This window comes from Rattus norvegicus, chromosome 1 (genome assembly GCF_021556685.1).
Source record: "Rattus norvegicus strain SHRSP/BbbUtx chromosome 1, alternate assembly SHRSP_T2T, whole genome shotgun sequence".
Taxonomy (NCBI): Eukaryota; Metazoa; Chordata; class Mammalia; order Rodentia; family Muridae; genus Rattus; species Rattus norvegicus.
Window position 1 is genome coordinate 130867946 of NC_141534.1, and position 17611 is coordinate 130885556.

A 17611-nucleotide genomic window follows, 5' to 3' on the forward strand; every position below is an offset into this window, starting at 1 on the left:
TGACAAGTGTCCTAAAACCTGTCCTCCAGAAATGTCAAGGAATGACTGTGTACCTAACAAATTATGGACACCATGTAACTGGAGGCTAAACACTGTCAAAGTGGAGCAAAAAAACAAAAAAAAAAAAACAAAAAAAAAACAAAAAAACAAACAAACAAAAAAAAAAAAAACAAAAGTAGTCCCAGGGAATGGGACGCAATTCATGGATTGATATGCTCCATGTAGGCGAGTGGAGTCTCTCCAGATTGTTCTATGGGTTTAGTTTGGTTCTTATGGAATCCAGCAATGGCTTTTGAAGGTACCAATGATTCATTCTGATATGGATTCATTCTGCATATGGGAAAATCACAGGTCGCGGGACTGAACCATCTTGCATTAAAGAATATCGTGGGGATGACATGTTTGGAGATTTTTCAGCCCACTCAAGGGCTGTTGTCATGAACAGTATGTCATGGTGACAGAATGGAGAACCCAGAGACAGATCTACAGAGTATGCCCAACTGAACTGGTTATTTTTTTCCCCAGTATGGGAGTTGAACTCATGACCTCACATATGACAGGCAAGTTCTCTACTCCTGAGATACACCCTCATAAAGTACAAGAAGAAAAAAATGGGTTGGAGCCACTGGACATACATAAGAGGAAAAAAAAACAATAAAAAAAGGGACTTTAGCCCAACCTCTCTGTGGTACAGACATCACCTGAGCAATAGCATCTTTCCAACCATTAAGTCTTCTGGCCTGCGGCCTCCAAGGTATGAATTAGTACAATCCCAAGGCTCTGGTACTTGGTATCAGCAGACTGGGTGCTGGAAGTCCCCCTTGGTCTTATGGTCACCTCCAGAGCTCACTGATGAGGTTATAGGCAAGGAGTACCCAGATTCCTCTGCCCAACTCTACCCACCAGAAAAACCAGAAAGGGGTCCAGCTACGGGCCCCACCCTTTCAATCCTATTTTCCCAAGAACTTGTAATGTGTGTAGGCATCTCATGGTTGGGAGCTGTGGGGCCCAACCCTAGAATGCAGGAAACTGCTATGGTATCACCTTCTAACCATATTTCACCAAACTCCAGGGATGCTTTAGATGGTTCCTTGGAGTGACCAGAGGAAAGACATGATCACTTCTGAATTCCATGACTGCTGAAACTTGGGGTTCCTGGAAACCCGGGGAGCCCTCTCTAGAGGATGGCTTCTTTCTGCTTCTCTTAGATATTAACTTTGTATTAGAGGCAATGATTAATGGTGGTTAGTCATAAGGTGGCATAAATTATATGACTCTGCTCTCAAAATAAGCTGTCCCTATGAGTGTAGCTAGACTCCCCAATAAAGGGATTCTCTGAACCCGTCTTCTCGTTCCCTCTGAGGCTGAGGTGCATCTGCTTTTCTCCTTCCTCCCTAATCCCAGCTCAGTGCCATGGAGGTTCCAATGTGTCTAGGAATCTGTCCTTTCACATTTGCCCTTCAGAACTGTCAAGTTCATGACTTCTAGTTTATCCTCTGGCCAGCTTTGTCCTTGGAAGTCCCTTAGCCTAGCTCACTTCCTGCTGAGGAAGGAGCTCAGCCACAGTGACCCCATCAGGTTGTGGCCCCGATAGGTGGGAAACAGATGTAAATCTCATGAGTATCACAGCTCAGCCTCGCCTGCCTTCAGCATGCTCAGAACATACACAGCAGCCTATGATGGAGCGCAACCATCTAACTCGAACTCTCTTTCCTGGAGTGTCCTGAGAAGCCACGCAGTTTACTGAAAATGTAAAATCCTAGCGTCGAGAGTAGTTTCTACTGAACGGCCTGTGACTTTTCTACCACCATAAAGCCAAAAGAAGCCCGAGTCCAATCGTCGGGAGCCAGTGACTGTCTAAGTACTCCTTTCTGTTCCTTAAAGAGTGGAACTCGAGTTGAACAGTACTTTTTCTTCAAGTTCACATCCTAAAATGAAGGAGACAGACAGGACATGGAGGGAAGAGGCAACAAATGCAGCCCAGAGGGAGGGTGAACTCTCCCAGGAACACAACCTAAGATGCAGGTTAGGGAAGAATGCTGTGGTTAAGACACAATGTTACAGAGTCAGAGCTTGAGAGGAGGGAGCGGGAAGAGGCAGGGGGCAGGGGCAGGAAGCAGGAGAAAATACACATTTTGGAAAACACACAAACAGTGCTCCAAGCTGAGAGAGATATGACTACCTGGGGTGCTGAAGTCCGCAGCAGTGTTTGGGTCCCCAGAACTGGAGTCAACCACCTGGTGATCGGCACTTGCAACCTAGAGTGAGAAACACAAACCATTAGTTACCCTTGCTCAGGACAACACCCAGGTGGCCGACACGGCCCGTCCTCCGGACCCTCAAATGCCTTTGATTCAATCAGCACAGACTCCAAACGATCAGGGTGAAACTTGCCAGAAAGTTCCACGGAGTGAAATAGAGGTCTCCATGCACCGTGTACTATGATGAGTTCCTGTGGACGCATCTGATTAGGTGTAAAGTACAGGAAAGGACACATGTAGATTCTATGCAGACAGTGGTCCATTTTACACAAGGGACCCGAGCATCTAAGAATTTTCATTTCTGAGAGATGGGGGGGGGGTGTCCTGGAACAAATCCTCTGAGGAAAAAATGTACAAGTTTGCTTTACATATACAAGGATTGGAGGCATATACATCCATTTCTTTCTTCCCACCTAGACTTATGGGGCGGGGCATGAGAACTGACAGTGCAGGTCACCATTGCTAAGGTCAAAGTCCCTGTCCCTGGCCTTCTGCACTCAGAGTACCTTCCAGGGCCCTGGCTACTCTGAGGTACTTACCTTCTGCCAGGGCACTATTTGGAACCAAGAAAGCTATGCTGAGTAACTTTATGTCAACCTGACACAGGATAGAATCATCTGAGAGCAAGGAACCCGAGTTGAGAAAATACCTCCACACGGATTTGGCTGTAGGCAAGCCTGCAGAACATTTTTTGAAGTTAGTGGTTGATGGGGAGGGCCCAGCCCATTGTGGGTCTGACCACCCTTGGTATGGCAGCCCTAGGCTTTCTAAGAAAGCAGTCTGAGCAAGCCACGGGGAGCAAACCAGTAAGCAGCACTCTTCCATGGCTTCTGCATCAGCCCCTGCCTCCAGGTTTCTGCCCTGCTTGAGTTCCTGTCCTGACTTCTTTTGATGAAGAACATTGATGTGTAAATGTAATCCAAATACATCTATTCCTCCCCAACTTGCTTTTGGCCATGGCATTTCATCACAGCAATAGAAACCATAACTAAGACAAAAGGCCACAGAGGAGTCTTCATTGTCTTGGTGGGACTTAGGACAGCCAGTTCTCCACGCCCTTCCAACTACCTTCTTTCATTCTCTTCCAGTGGCTCAAAAAATAATAAAACCATGGGACAAATGGCTATGAGACCTGACTTATGTCATACCAGCATGGCCAGGGCATGGAATGAGCACTGGTTGAATGATTGCATCCCAAGTCTGGTAGTTTGCATATGCCCTGCCCATAGGTACTGGCTCTATTAGGAGGTGTGGCCTTGTTGGAGTGGGTGTGGCCTTGTTGGAGGAAGTATATCACACTGTGGGTAGGTTTTGATGTCCTATGCTCAAGCTCTATCCAGTGCAGAACAGAGACCCTCCTCCTGGCTGCCTGCAGAAGTCTCTGCTGCCGCATTCAGCTGTAGAAGATGTAGAAGTCTCAGCTCCTCCAGCACCATGCCTGCCTGGACACTGTCATACTTCCTGCCATGATGATAATGGACTGAACCTCTGGAACTGTAAGCCAGCCCCAATTAAATGGTTTCTTTTATAAGAGTTGCCCTGATCATGGAGTCTCTTCACAGTGAGGGAGACCATAACTAAGACACCAAGTAGACTTGCAGCCTCTTCTTAATTTGCTTCTTCTTTTTTTTCCTTTTGTTTCCTTGCAGATGGGATGAACAGAAGTTCCTAGGCTACTCTCCTGCCTGAGTTTTGGGTCAGAGTCCAGGTGCCAGTTCAAATGGCAGCCCACATCATGACAGTGATAATCACATTAAGGGCCACCCTGACTTGGTGGAGTGTGGATTTGGAGAGTTCTCCTCAGGTTGAGGACATGGAGGCTCCTCTGGGAGTGACTCTGATCTGGGGAGACCCCAAGAAACAGGACTCGGAAGGCTGGGCCCCCTGGCTTCCGGCCTCATCTTACCCTACCATGCATTGCAGTTTCTAACCAATGAGCATGACGCTTCTAACTGTGCTGCAGGCATGGTGCAGGCCCTGGGCTGCACATAGCATGCCCCATCCACACTCCCCCTTTACCAGCCCAGGAAACAATAACTGACTTCTTGTGTTATTTCGGAATTGCTTTGGGGATATACTGGCAAGTAATGAGCTCTAGAGGAGACTGGGGAAGCTGAGGCAAGCCCCTGCGGCTTGGTCCGATTCCAGCTCAGGTAATTACATTCCTGCCTCCTGTGTCACCCGCCACTTCAATCAGAGAGCTGATATTCCTCATCTCGGCTCTACACACTGCGCTGGACTGAGGACAGGTGGCCCAGCTGTGGCACCAACACAAAGGGTGTGAACCACTGCTCCCTGTTCTGGTGGTGGGGAAGTGGGGTGCTGAAGAGAGCTGGAAATCAAGCTAAGACCAGGAGGGCGAGTTGCCTTTCACCCCACTGATAGGATCTGGAGCAAATGATGCATTTGCCATTCTTCCTGAGCCCACTCGTCCTGCTGGGGAGGGAAATGAGGGAAAGAGAGTTCACACCACCATCAACATCTACACACACCTTTCCCCGTCTGTATTCACAATGCGCCCATAACCAATTCTGAAAATGTCTCTGAAGAATCTTCTACTAAATAACAAAAAAGAAACTGCCTAAAGGGCTATTTTATTCCAACACTCTCTCCCCATATCGAATCACCACTCTCTTTCTCTCCTTCACACACACACACACACACACACACACACACACACACACACACACACACAGAGGGGAGAGAGGGAGGGAAAGGGAAACATAGAAACCTGGTGCCTGAGAAAGCAAGCTTTGGCAATAAAGAAATATAAATAAAACAAGAGAAATAGAATCCACAGAGGGACAAGGTCAAGAGGAAATTGGATTTGCTTCATATTCTGCAGGGTACCGCTCACTTCCCTCTGGCTTCTGTATTCAAGCACCAGGAAATGTGGTTTGGGAAAGAGATGGCCCCTGGGAGTGCATCTATCACTTCTGAGTAGAGTGTTAGGGCTTTAATTTGAATCTGATGGCAGAGGCTACCTCACAGCACAAAGTGGGACGGGGGGAGGGGGGAATGGCCATTTGGTGCAGAAGCACAGCAGAGGCAGTAAAGATCTGTGGGGAGGACATCTGTGGTATGGAATCTAAGTTGAGATTTGAGTTCATCCATAAAAGCTCATGAACAGGGAGGGATCCTGGCTGGAAGAGGGGTGTGAGGATTCTGAGAGATAAGCTTCCTACATAACTTGTCCAGGGATCCCCAAGGCATGTGGGACTGTAGCTGTTTTAGTAAGAAATGCTGCCATAGTCTGTGAACACTTAGTCTCCAGTTGGAGAGACTGTTTGGGGAAGTTTAAGAGGTGTGGCCTTGGTGGAGGAAGTACGTCACTGGGGGCGGGCTTTGGAGAGGAAACACCAGGCTACTCTCGCTCTCTCTATTTTGCTTTGTGTCTCACTCTGATTTCTGCTTTCAGTTCAAGAAGCGAGCCATCCGCTTGCCCCTTCAGCTGCCCTACCTGCTGCTTCCCTGACACCGGGGCCCCGCCCTCTCACAAAACACTCGCTTGGCAGTTCTAAAACACTGACGTTATTTCCTTTGACCATATAATTTATAAGAGCCGGAGTCGGCAATACCATGTCCACCCATCTCCCTTTTTCATAATTTCTAGTATCGAAATAGACCTCCTTTCCTAGTTATACTGCTACCCAGTCTGAATTCCTCAAGTACTTCCTTGTCGGGTCAACCTAGACACTGAATTAGTCAAGCGCACTTCCATAGTTAGATAGGCGAGGTCAGAAAACCTGCCCTGAAACAATCTTGCTGACCTCGGGGACCTGGAGCTTTGCTTACCCCCCTACTCTGCCTCTGCATGGTGTGCTTCCCCACTGGGGTGACTTTCCTCTTCTCCCCCATGCCTCAGCCCTACCCAGACGGGTGGATGCGATTCCCTGCTCAAGTCCGAGAGCCCGTGAAGTGACCCTATCCTGCTAGCACGTGGATTATTAATCCCACAAGGCAGTAGATTCGTGGTTTTATGTCTGGCGGCTACAAAGCACAGCTGCAAGCGGTCCCGGGAATGTGAGTTTGCGTCTAGTCAGAATTTCTAGTGAGGAAATCTCAGTAACTTTGCTGCTGTGGCTGGTCCTGAGGAGCACAGCCTGGAGCTCCAGGAAATAATGACCTCCACCCCTAAACCAGAAGGGAATATATGCTGCTCAAGGGAGAGAAGAGGTCTGGATGAGCGCCCTCAATTAAAAGGCTGAAACTATCCTCTCAGGTGCACGCTGGGCATCTCAAATATTCTGGAGACTGAAGAGGAAAGCTCTTTTGAGGCCAGGAGTTCAGGGCCAGCCTGGACAACATAGAATGCAACCTTGCATCAGAAAAAAGAAAAAAATAAATCTTCCCAGTGCTGCCACCTCCTTCTCCCCTTAGTCCTGTGTGTTGCTGTGACTTTCCTCAGATCCCTCTGTCTGGTTTGCCTTACCCTAACCACTGCTGCTAGGCAATTTATACACCCTTTGTCTTGCAAGGGCAAGCAATTAACCCGCCCTCCTCACCCAGAGAAAACTCTCACGCTGTGAAGGGGGCAGCTCCTCGAAGTCTGGTCAAGGGAGATGGACCACCCTGGAGGAGGGGGCAGGTGGCTGGCCCAGCCTTCCCTCTGTGGACAGTAATGGGTTTCACTCACTTCTGGGCTCCCAGAGATGTCTGTGGAATTGAAAAGCCTGCTCTGAGACCTGAGCATGAAAGAAAACTGGCCAGGGGGTTGCAGGCCCTTAATCACCAGATGTGTTCCTGACACACAGGTGGTCTGGAGAAGGGGGCCCCGGGACACACTACACGCTTACCTGGACTGCTCCATAGCAGATTGGGTTTGTGTCAGTACCCGAAGGTGACAGGTTTCTGAGCTAATATAAGCTAACACGACACGGCTCTGACCCTCAGCCCTTCTTACCCAAGTTCTCCGCGAGGAATCACGGGAAGAGGGAATTTTACAGTGGCTTAACAGGGTCCTACAGATCCCAGAACCATGTATTAACCTGAAGTATATCGCGTTCTTCAGGGAAAGAGAAAATTGGTAATAAAACACGAAGCAATACCCTTCTAGTGTGTGGTGGTGGGGGCACTGAATGTCATGCTCAAAGTCTGAAGTTAGTGCCTACCCCTGCACTCAGGGGTCTTACACCTCTTGCTGGGAAGCAAAATCTCTGATGGGGCAGAGCCCAGCCCTGACAGTGTCCACAGGGAGGGGTCCATGGAATCATGATCCGTCCTCATAGCCCTCTCTTACAGAAACCAAGTACTGCTTCACAAAGGGAAGCCAAAAAGTATCCGTGGCAAGAAACTAGAGTTCTAAAATGGCGGCACTGTAGAGGAGTGGGAGACGGCAGAGCCTCCCACCCAAGGCAGCACTGAAATCACAAACTACTGCAGACATGGCTTCTAGGTGCCCAGTTCCCAGGATGGAACTGCCCCATTGCGTCTTGACTTCCTAGGGTCTGCCATCCCCAAAGGGATCTTGCTCTGGTCCCTCTGTACCTTCCTCTGAGTGCTGCCATGTTGGTTTGGTGATGCTGCCCCCTTCTGGGCCCTGTACCACATTTTCCTCTAAGATCCATCCTGTTCTCATCCATTCACCACAAGCCTTTCCACAGTGATCTACTCCAGTTCTCAAAATGAGTCCCAATAACAGCAGGAGCTGGGACCTGTTACAAATGCAAATTCCTCACTCGGCCGGCCTTCTTCCCTAGCCAATCAGTGGCTTAGAAATCCTGAGAATGGACCCAACGTTGGGATTCAATTGACCAGGCTTTGTGGGAGTGGAATGCTCACTGGCCTCTACAATCCATGGCACATTTCCTCACCAAATCTGAGCTTTGGGGTCCTCCCTCAGATGCCAAAATACAAGCCAGGAGCTTCTAAGAGCTGCAACCTGTCACCACAACCAAGGTCTTCACTGCTATTTTTTTATAAATTGAAAGATAAGCCTCATTGCTAAGTCAGAGTTTCTGCCCAGCATAGAAAGTCTAGGAAAATGGCTGTCCAAGCTGAGAGACTGCAGGGTTTCACTTTCCCTGATCACTAAGCTACCTTGCCTTTCAGGCAAACTCCTACACCATGACTTTTACAACACACACACACACACACACACACACACACACACACACACACACACACACAAAACCAGGCCAAGATCCTGGGTCTGGAGCTACTGTCGTAACCACTAAGCCACTCAGCACATTTCAGGGCTGGAGTGGACACAAAGATGTCACTCAAGGATCCTCTGGTTCTGTCAGGGTGTGTGGGATTCACCAGGCTGGACCAGGACTAAGGTAGAATCCCTGTGATAAGTGTTTTTTCTGTGATGCCAACAGCCTGAACACAGGCTTCCTACTGTTCACAGAGTGCAGGCACCGTGCTGCCTATCCCTGTGCTCCCTTACGGCTGTGGTTATCTTTGAGGCTTGTGAGGTTGCATCTGTACAGTGGGTAGGGAGCACTCCCTCCACAGAGCTTCTTCCTGGAACCCATTTCCTGTCAGTGGCAGAGATGGATACACACTCTTCTCCACCCCTGCAGGTGGCTGGGATGGCTAAGGTTCAGGATGAGAACGTGAGGTGATGCCAGAAAGGCTGGGTCTAGCACTGAGCGGTCATAGAAGGGTAGCAGGGGCACAGGGAGCAGAGTTTGGACATACCTGGAGTGGCCTGTAGATCCTCCATGCTGTGGTGTTATCCAACTCTATGGCTTTGCTACCTGACTGTGTGCCCACCTCTGCCCCATTCCCTACAACTTCCACTCAAGATCTCAGTGGCCCTGCCCCATCAGCTCACCTCTCTGCCTGACCAGAGATCTCACACTCAATAAAGACAATAATAACGGCCAAGATTTTAAAAGGCTACCAAAATGTACCCAGAGACATCTTCTGAATGCAGTCTATTCTTGTCCCCATCAGCAACCTTCCTTCTCCCACACGCTTGATACTGATTCCCTTGTCCTTTTTCAGACGAGGAGACCAAAGCCACACAGACATATTCAAAGTACCTACTAATGGCCGAAACCATGAAGCAGCGGGGGCCCCCTGGTATGCACAGCTCAGAGAAAATCCCAGCAATCTGTCAATGGAGACACATTCCTGGCCTAGGGCTGACTGGCTTCTTACAGATTCATTAGACCATGTCTACAAACAACAACGGCCAAGGTCCACTAAGCCCTCAGCCCACAAGCCCAGCTTTTCCTGCTCTGGTCATGGGTTGGAAGGCATTCCAGTTCCTTCTGTGCCCTCTCTAGACACACCGGGCAGCAGGGAAGGCAGACAAGTCCGAGCTGGGCTGTGCATCCTGTTGCATGGATTAAGCTGTGTATCCAAAGTGCAAGTTTACGTATTGATTCTCGGCTGGAGCTAGAATCAGCGTCCTAAAGTCTATGCAAGCACAGGTGCGCTGCATGAAGAGGCTTCGTAGGCAGCCACTGGTGACACTGAACTCAGTCAGCACGTCTGAGAGAGGAGCCTTCTGAGGGCAGGCCAGGGAGCAGGGCCTACAGGGGAAATGGTCTTGTTAGGGTCTGGGCCTCACCTGGCTGGCAGGAGTCTGACCCACCACGGCCTCATATGGTGGGGGCAGCTCAGCAGGGTACAGCAGGCCAGGACTGTTGATGGTGACGTCATACAGAGTGCTGAAGGGTGAGGAAGCGAAGTCCAGGTGGAGCCCCCTAGAAAACAGAACAGTCCGTGAGATGGTCATCCCCTGAGGACAGGGCACAGTGTCTGACATGACATGGTCATCCCCTGAGGACGGAGCACAGTGTCTGATATCTCTTTTCAAGTGTTGACTGTGATCAACTTGCCGTGTTGAGAAATAAAAGCATGAACGCCTGGGCAAGTTTAACTGTCGTCTTTCTTCTGGAAAAATGTCCAGATTTCATTAAACGCTTCAGCTCTGTCATTTACAATTAACATAATGATAAAGCTGATGAAATTTCTAATTAATGTTCCACGCTCTGTGATGACTGTCAATCAGGAGCAGCTTTGCACATGTAAGAATATTTAAGAGCTCATCTTTGGCCGATGATATCATTAGGTGACACCACAGAGGCACACAACAGTGATCTACGCAAGTCAGACCGTGTGATGCTTGCCTGTAATTCTAATACTTGGGACACTGAGACAAGAGCATTATAAATATGAGGTCATTTTGGGGCTACATAGAGATATCAAAGCCACCCTGTGGAGGTTGTATAGTGAGGCTCTGTCTCTAACAACAACAACAACAACAACAAAATCATCACCGCCAAAACCCCAATGAACAAAAAGATAAGAAAAGAAATTTTCTTTTTGCTGTCTTTCTAGGTCACAGTTCCTTTCTTCATTTCCTGTCCTTATGAGGCACATGTTTCTGTCCCAGATCTTACTCTATTCCCTTCCACACCTCTCCCTTTGCTGAAACTTCCCCCTCCTAAAGATGCTTCCTGTCCGTGGCTCCTCCAGCCTCATGGGACTCGGGACACTGAATGGAAGCTGACCTGTGAGCCTCCGCTGTGGGTGTGCAGGTGTACTCTGGAGGGTAGTAGGGCGGGGGCGGGAGGGGGGCAATAAACTCGTCGAAGTCCAGGGTCTGGTGGAGAATGGTGCCATGGGGAGTCACACAGGCAGCGTTGGCAGAGTGAGACCTCTGAGGGAAGAACTGGAAAACACAGAGAAGAAATGTTATCCCAGATCCTGTGTGGCTGGCGGCTAAAGGAGCTAACTGCACACACTTCACTTTTCATGGTAAAATGCCTAGTCTAACTTGCCAAGCCATGGCCACGAAACACATATTTTACAAAGGAGGGTCCTGAGAGAACCACCTTGGAAACCTCTTCCCTCTGTTCTGCTTCCCTCACTGCAGGTGAGGTTAAAAACTTCTGCCTGGAGTTTCCAATACTGGGAGACCCTACTCCTGTGACTCTAATGCTTAAACACTGCAGCTAAAGGATGCTTGCCAGGCACACTTCAAAACAGCAGCTCACTATGGCCCCAGATACGTGTATCTGGGTGAGCCACACACTTTGTAGGACATTGCTCTAAAGGTGAAGAATGTTACCCAGGATCTTCAGAATATTCTGCGGGGCAATCATGCACACTGGATGTCACTTAAAAATATCAGGGGAGGGCCGGAAAGATGGCTCAGTGGTTAAGAGCACTGCCTGCTCTTCTGAAGGTCCCGAGTTCAAATCCCAGCAACACCATGGTGGTTCACAACCATTAGTAATGAGATCTGATGCCCTCTTCTGGTGTGTCTGAAGATAGCTACAGTGTACACATATATAATAAATAAATAAATCTTTTTTTAAAAAAATCAAAGGAAGCACACTTTAATAGAATGAGTGCTGTCTGCCTGGATCTCTGCAGGGTATCTATTACTGTTTCTCTTTCCACCCTTGGGTCACTCCTGCCAGAGACTGCCTGTTCCACAGAAATGCTAAGACACTGTTTCATCTGTAGGTGTGAAATGAGCCGCACTGCATGGGCTCTGAGCCTTCCCATAGCATGTCAGTGAGGTAAGAGAAAAGAAACAAAGTGTCACATGTACACAGTTAAGCACAAAAGCCTCAGTAGCAAATACAGTCCTCCAATCAGTGTGGGAAGAGGGGGGTCTGCATTCATGAAGCAGATGATATCTAAATGGGCCATCAAAGGCTGGTGGGGTAGCAAAGGCCAGGGCTTCAGGAGAGCATCCAAGCTCAAAAAGGGGTGACCAGCGAACAATGTGTTTCAGAAGAGCAAAACAAGGATCTAGTCAAATTTTAATTCTGGGGATATGCAGGAGGCAGTGACGATGGTAGGGCTGTGTGGATGGGAGTACCATGTGGCGGCAGGGATAGGGTGGGCTGGTGCAGACACAGGGGCCAGGCAGTTGGAGAATTTCTGTACTAGCAGGGGTGAGTCCAGGGTTCAGAATATGATCAAATGCAGTGAAATCCTGTGCTGTGGGATGATGGCCACACTGAATGAGGGATGCATCAGATTAAAAATGGCCCCCACCAGCCTTCCCAACACACAGCATGTTCCCTGCCCTTTCAGCTAGTCTGGCTCATTACTGCTTCTTTAATTGTTGGAAATGAGAGGGGGGTTGTTGTCTATGAGTGGGTTGGATGTGTGCTGTCATCCTCTGGCTCAGAAGCTGTTAAATCCCTTGCCTGCCCCATAACAGCTTCACAATAGCTTCATGGTGAGGGGAGCACAAACGTTCTTGAGGTCTAGCAAGGAAATATTTTGAATTAGTCTCTACCAGAAATTAGAAGGGTCAAAAAGAGTATACTCGAGCAAAACTAACGAAATGCAAAAATACTCAGCACCAGAGGCCTGACAAAGGTTAAAAAAAAAAATAAAAAACAGGGCCTGAGTATGACTTTGCCTTTCTTGGGCTGTGCTGATGCCATCTTTATAGAAACCCCCAGAATCCTGTCAAGTGGAGCCTTTTCCTGGGCTTTTTGCCTTTCCCAAGATGAAGCCTGCCAGTCTCACAGGACTTTCTCCCTTCCACGGATAGTGAGCGTCCAGTGAGGACAGTTCACAGTGAAGCTGGCGAGCTTTGTTTTCTGCCCTGAGATGCTGGGGCTGAAAGCTGGCTGACTACATTTCCCAAGATCCCTGGCCAATGGCCTCATTTAGGCCCTACCCATAGCAGCTGCTGGAGAATCTATGGGTAGTGGGTCCCATGTAAACTCAGCACCTTTCTGTGTTCCTTCACCCTCACAAACCTGGATAACCAACTGTCAGAAACACAACAGATGGCTACTTCCTCCCCTGACTGTGGTGATCTGCATGAGAATGGTCCTCATGCATTCAAACACGAATTTGAACACTTAGTTTGTGGAACTGTTTGGGAAGGACTAGGAGGTGTGCCCTTGCTAGATTAAGCATGTCCGTGAGGGCAGGCTTTGAGGTTTCAAAAGACTCCCTTCTCATTTCCAGTTATCTCTGCCTCCTGTTTGTACTTCGAGATGAGAGCTCTCATCTCAACTGTTCCTGGTGGCACCATATCTTCATTTTACTGTCTTCATTTTACTGTCATCCACTATAATCCTCTGGGACTGTAAGCCCCACAAGATGCTTTCCCTTATACGTTGCCTTTGTCATGGTGCTTTAATCACAGCAACAGAAAAGGAACGACTACATCGACTGTCAGGTGGCCTGTGTTTTACTGCCTTATTCTTTCCTAAATGGGGGCACAGCACACGCTCAGCCAGCATCGGTTGAGCAGATGGATGGATACCTCTCTGCTGTGGTGCTGTCCTTGCTCTTCTGCCCTCGCAGAAGCAGCCAGCGGGGCAGCTCAGAAGCAAGCTGCCTCGTCTCTGCTTCTGGGATGCAGACTCCATCTTGTGCAGGAGCTATTTTTAAAGTAGCCCAGATGAGCTCATGCTGTTGGAAAAAAAACCTTTTACCATCAAGGCTCTTCACGCTGAATCCCATCCAGTTTCCAGCTTCCTTCCAGCTGGTGCCAAACACCCCCTGGTTTGAACAAGGTCTGCTCAGCTACCCTTCAGACCATGCGTGCTTTGTCTCCCCTTCCTAGCAACTTAGCTCCTTCTCACCTGGCAAGCTGCCTGGCCTCCTTCAGGACGCACGAGGCAGAACGTCAGTGACTGGGACGCCTTTCTGCCAGCCCACATCCCTGCTCTGGGGCCTCATGGCTACAACAGCATGGTCAGACATAATGCATGATTCTACATTTCCTGGAGAGGGCAAGAAATGGGCTCTAAGTCATCTCTTCTGTCCTGGCTGGTTCTGTCTTCCGTTGGGCTGTCTAAATCACATGGACACCAGTACAACTGTGTGTAGAAGATGGCTGAGGTGCTCGTAGATACACCCTGGGTTTGTCACTCATGCACAGTGTGTACCTGAGACCCTATGTCCTGTGTGTTGGGGGTGGGGGGAATTCTTCCAGGAACACAAATCTTTGTAAGCAAGGGACACTGAGAACTGCAGATACTTGGCCCTAGACATCTTCCAAAGGTCTACAACACCAAGCTCCTAAAATTAGGCTCAGACCACACAGCCTAGCTTCTACTGTCTGGAGGAGACCACGAAGAAGTTAACGGACCTCAAACTTTGAGTCAAATGCCTTGTCTGTAGACACTGAACGGTCACTGAGGTTCACGCGACTATGGGCATCTTATTGACCTATCAGTCTCAGGCTCGCTTTTCTTGGTACCACCAGGATTATAACACGAAATGCCATCCCCTGTTAAAGATTCACTCACAGCAGCACAAGGCTCAAACAGAAGCTTCTGTCATAGTCAGTCTCTCTCTCTCTCTCTCTCTCTCTCTCTCTCTCTCTCTCTCTCTCTCTCTCTTGTCTCCATGTCTGATCAACTGTGGGGAACAAGGTGAAGAGCAGGGTTGGTCAGCCAAAGTCTGGGTGAATCATGGTGGGATGTGCCTGAAGCCTGCCCAGCCCTGCCTTCCCTGTCCCCCTCACCTCTACCCCAGGAACAGAGGCTGTCCCCAGCTCTCCTTCAGCATTCTGGATCTCTCTGGATGACTGATGAACTCCTAGGGTGGGTTACGACCTTGAGGATCCCACACACCCAGCCCCATGCTCACAGTTATCAGGCCTGTGCAAAGTGAACGCCCACCTGCCCTTTCCAAGGGGGTTCTGCTTAACGAACCACGAGAGCGGAGGTGAGAACACAGGGCAATCCTATGAGATGACTGTGACAAGCCAGGCTGGGTAACAGCTGAGGATGTTCCCGAGGTTAAGGTGGCCATGAGGGAAATGGGGAGGAAAATGAGATTACTTTTAAAAACAAACCCAGAAATGACACTGGAGACACTTAGGAGGTAAAACACCATCTCTACTGAGCTATATCAATAAGCGGAACTGTATCATCATGTAGCCAGGATTTCTCTGCATGTTAGAATCGCTGGGCTTTAGCGGTTCTGACAATAGGAATAGCACTTGCCGTCTCAGGCATTCATGATGTTAGTTCTAACTGCTGCTAATTATCCCCAATATGCATTCAAATTATAAGGAAGATGCGGGTACTCAGAATTCTAAAGTCCTAATATGCTGCTGAGCTCCTGGGCATGGTAATGAGTTTGCCTTTATCCATGAGCAAACTACAAAGCAAACTACGGGGGGCCTGGTGGCTCCTAAAACCAGCTAAGGAGGCTATAGAGCAATCAGGTTGAATGTGTCAGTCTGTCACACACATTTGGGACTCAGCCTAGCACATCTGTGTGGAAAGTTGTTAAGGAAGGTGTTTTCATACAGCAGGATCTCGGTGCACACAGCAGAAGAACCCTACAGTTCTCTCTGAAAGCAACCTTTAGTGAGGGTGATCAGGAGTGGGCAGCAGGAAGCTGCGCAAATGTTTACAGGGTTGGCTGCCCCACAGTGTTCTTGTCATGAATTAGTGATTCTTAGAGGAGCTGTGGCTGCAGTATGACACTTGCCAAACATGTACAAGACCTGGGGCCCGGTCTCTAGCATCACACAGACACACAGATTCGAGCATACATACATATATACAGACACATACACATAGATACACACATACATACAGACACACACACACACAGACATATACATATACAGACACACAGAGACACACAAACACAGACCCTCCCTACATAAAGAGACACACCCATACACAGACACACACACACACATACATACACAAACACATAGACAGAGATACATACAGACACATATACACAGACAAACACACACACACACACACACACACACACACACACACACTTAGACACACAGAGACACATATACTTAAGTAATACTTCTCGACTTGAGAATCTGAGTAAAAACAACAGAAGAATGGTTGACAAGTACCAGGAGACACAGCCAAGCTCGGTGATGGAAATGCAGCCAGAACTGAGATGTCAAAACAAGAGAAGACGACACTGAGATTGTGGTGAGCGGCACATGGCAGAACTGCCACATAGATCTGATACAATCCCAGTGTGATTATTTTTCAGAAATTGACATGTTGAGTCTGAAATTCACAGGGAGATACAGGGGGACAGAATGTTCAGAACCAGCTTGAGGAGAAATGAAGCTGAAGGATTCTCTTACAAGTTCTTGTAACACTATGGTAAACATGGCTCTATGGGATAGCCACAGAGGTGCTAGGAACCACACAGACCTGGCCTTCCACAGCACAATGAGCGTGACACTCGACTCAAGATGTTCCTCAACATCAACCGAAGACTACAGAAGTCTCTGAAGGAATGGTTTCATTTTCTAAGATCAGGCCACTGGGAGACAGGACAGCAAGATCAAAGCAGGAATGGACACAAGAGACACACTGGGGTCTTATTCAAACTAAAACGCTGTGGTTTGAGATATGACCAGGTGTAAAGATAATCAACAGGGGTGGGTGGGGGGAACATTTGCACACGTCTGAAGAGAGACGTGTGTCTAGAGTGCACGGGGAACTCTACGGCTCAGCAATAAGAGACAAGGAAACATTAAAAATGGCCAAGATGAAGTCCATTTCTCTACAGAAGATCTATAAGTAGCCATTAAACACACAGAAAGAGGACCAACATCATTAATCACTGGAAAAGGACAAATCTAGACTAAAAGGATACCACCTCACAGCCGCTAGGCTGGGGAAGTGGGGCCGGAGGGAAGTCGGTTGTTTATATGCAAGTCTATCGGCACTCAGATATAATGGATGAATGGAAGGACTTACTGCAAATCTTTAGCATTTGTCTCTCCCATGGCCAGGTGAGGACGGCCATTAACTTTTTTTATGTACTGCTATATAATTTAACCTCTCCCAATGACCATATAGCATTCCTTTAATTAAGGAGCAGAATGAAATGAAGTATGAAGCCTGAAAAGAGATTTCAAGGCATCTCCCTAAACGTCATGGTTCTATCAGACTGGGTGTATTCACAACTGCCTTGGGCCAGCTCATTTCTTCTGGGATGCAGCCACCACATCCAGCCTGGGCCAGCCACATTCCATGTGGCCACCCTGTTTGTTTGTTTGTTTGTTTTTTTTTAACTCCATAATGTGGTGGTTTAAATATGCTTGGCCCAGGGAGTGGCACTATTAGGAGGTGTGGCCTTTTGAAGTGGGCGTGGCCTTGTTGGAGGAAGTGTGTCACTGTTGGGGTGGGCTTTGAAACCTTCTTCCTAGCCATGTAGAAGTCAATCTTCTCCTGTTTGCCTTTGGAACAACAACTCCTCCAGCACCAGGCCTTACCCGAATGCTGCCATGCTTCTGCCATGATGATAACAGACTGAACCTCAGAACAGTAAGCCAGCCCCAGTTAAATGTTGTCCTTTATAAGAGTTGCCATGGCCATGAGAGGTCTCTTCACAGCAATGGAATCATAACTAAGACAAAAACACCTTATGCTCCATCCTCTCAGCAGTTCCGGTAG

General features: G+C 48.4%; 1 protein-coding gene across 4 annotated transcripts in view; it reads right to left on the minus strand.

Moving 5' to 3' along the window:
* Entrep2 (endosomal transmembrane epsin interactor 2) overlaps positions 1 to 17611 on the minus strand; it is a 411852-nt gene that overhangs the window by 9608 nt on the left and 384633 nt on the right. For 2 of the 4 annotated variants that reach the window (NM_001427632.1, XM_087589082.1), the window contains 3 exons: positions 10733 to 10893; positions 9787 to 9922; positions 2183 to 2258 (listed from right to left, as the gene is read on the minus strand). In NM_001427632.1, coding sequence (NP_001414561.1) covers positions 2183 to 2258; positions 9787 to 9922; positions 10733 to 10893 — 373 coding nt within the window. Of the gene's footprint in view, positions 1 to 2179; positions 2259 to 9786; positions 9923 to 10732; positions 10894 to 17611 lie in introns of all 4 variants that reach the window. The other 2 variants (XM_087589068.1, XM_087589077.1) reach the window with 1 other exon arrangement.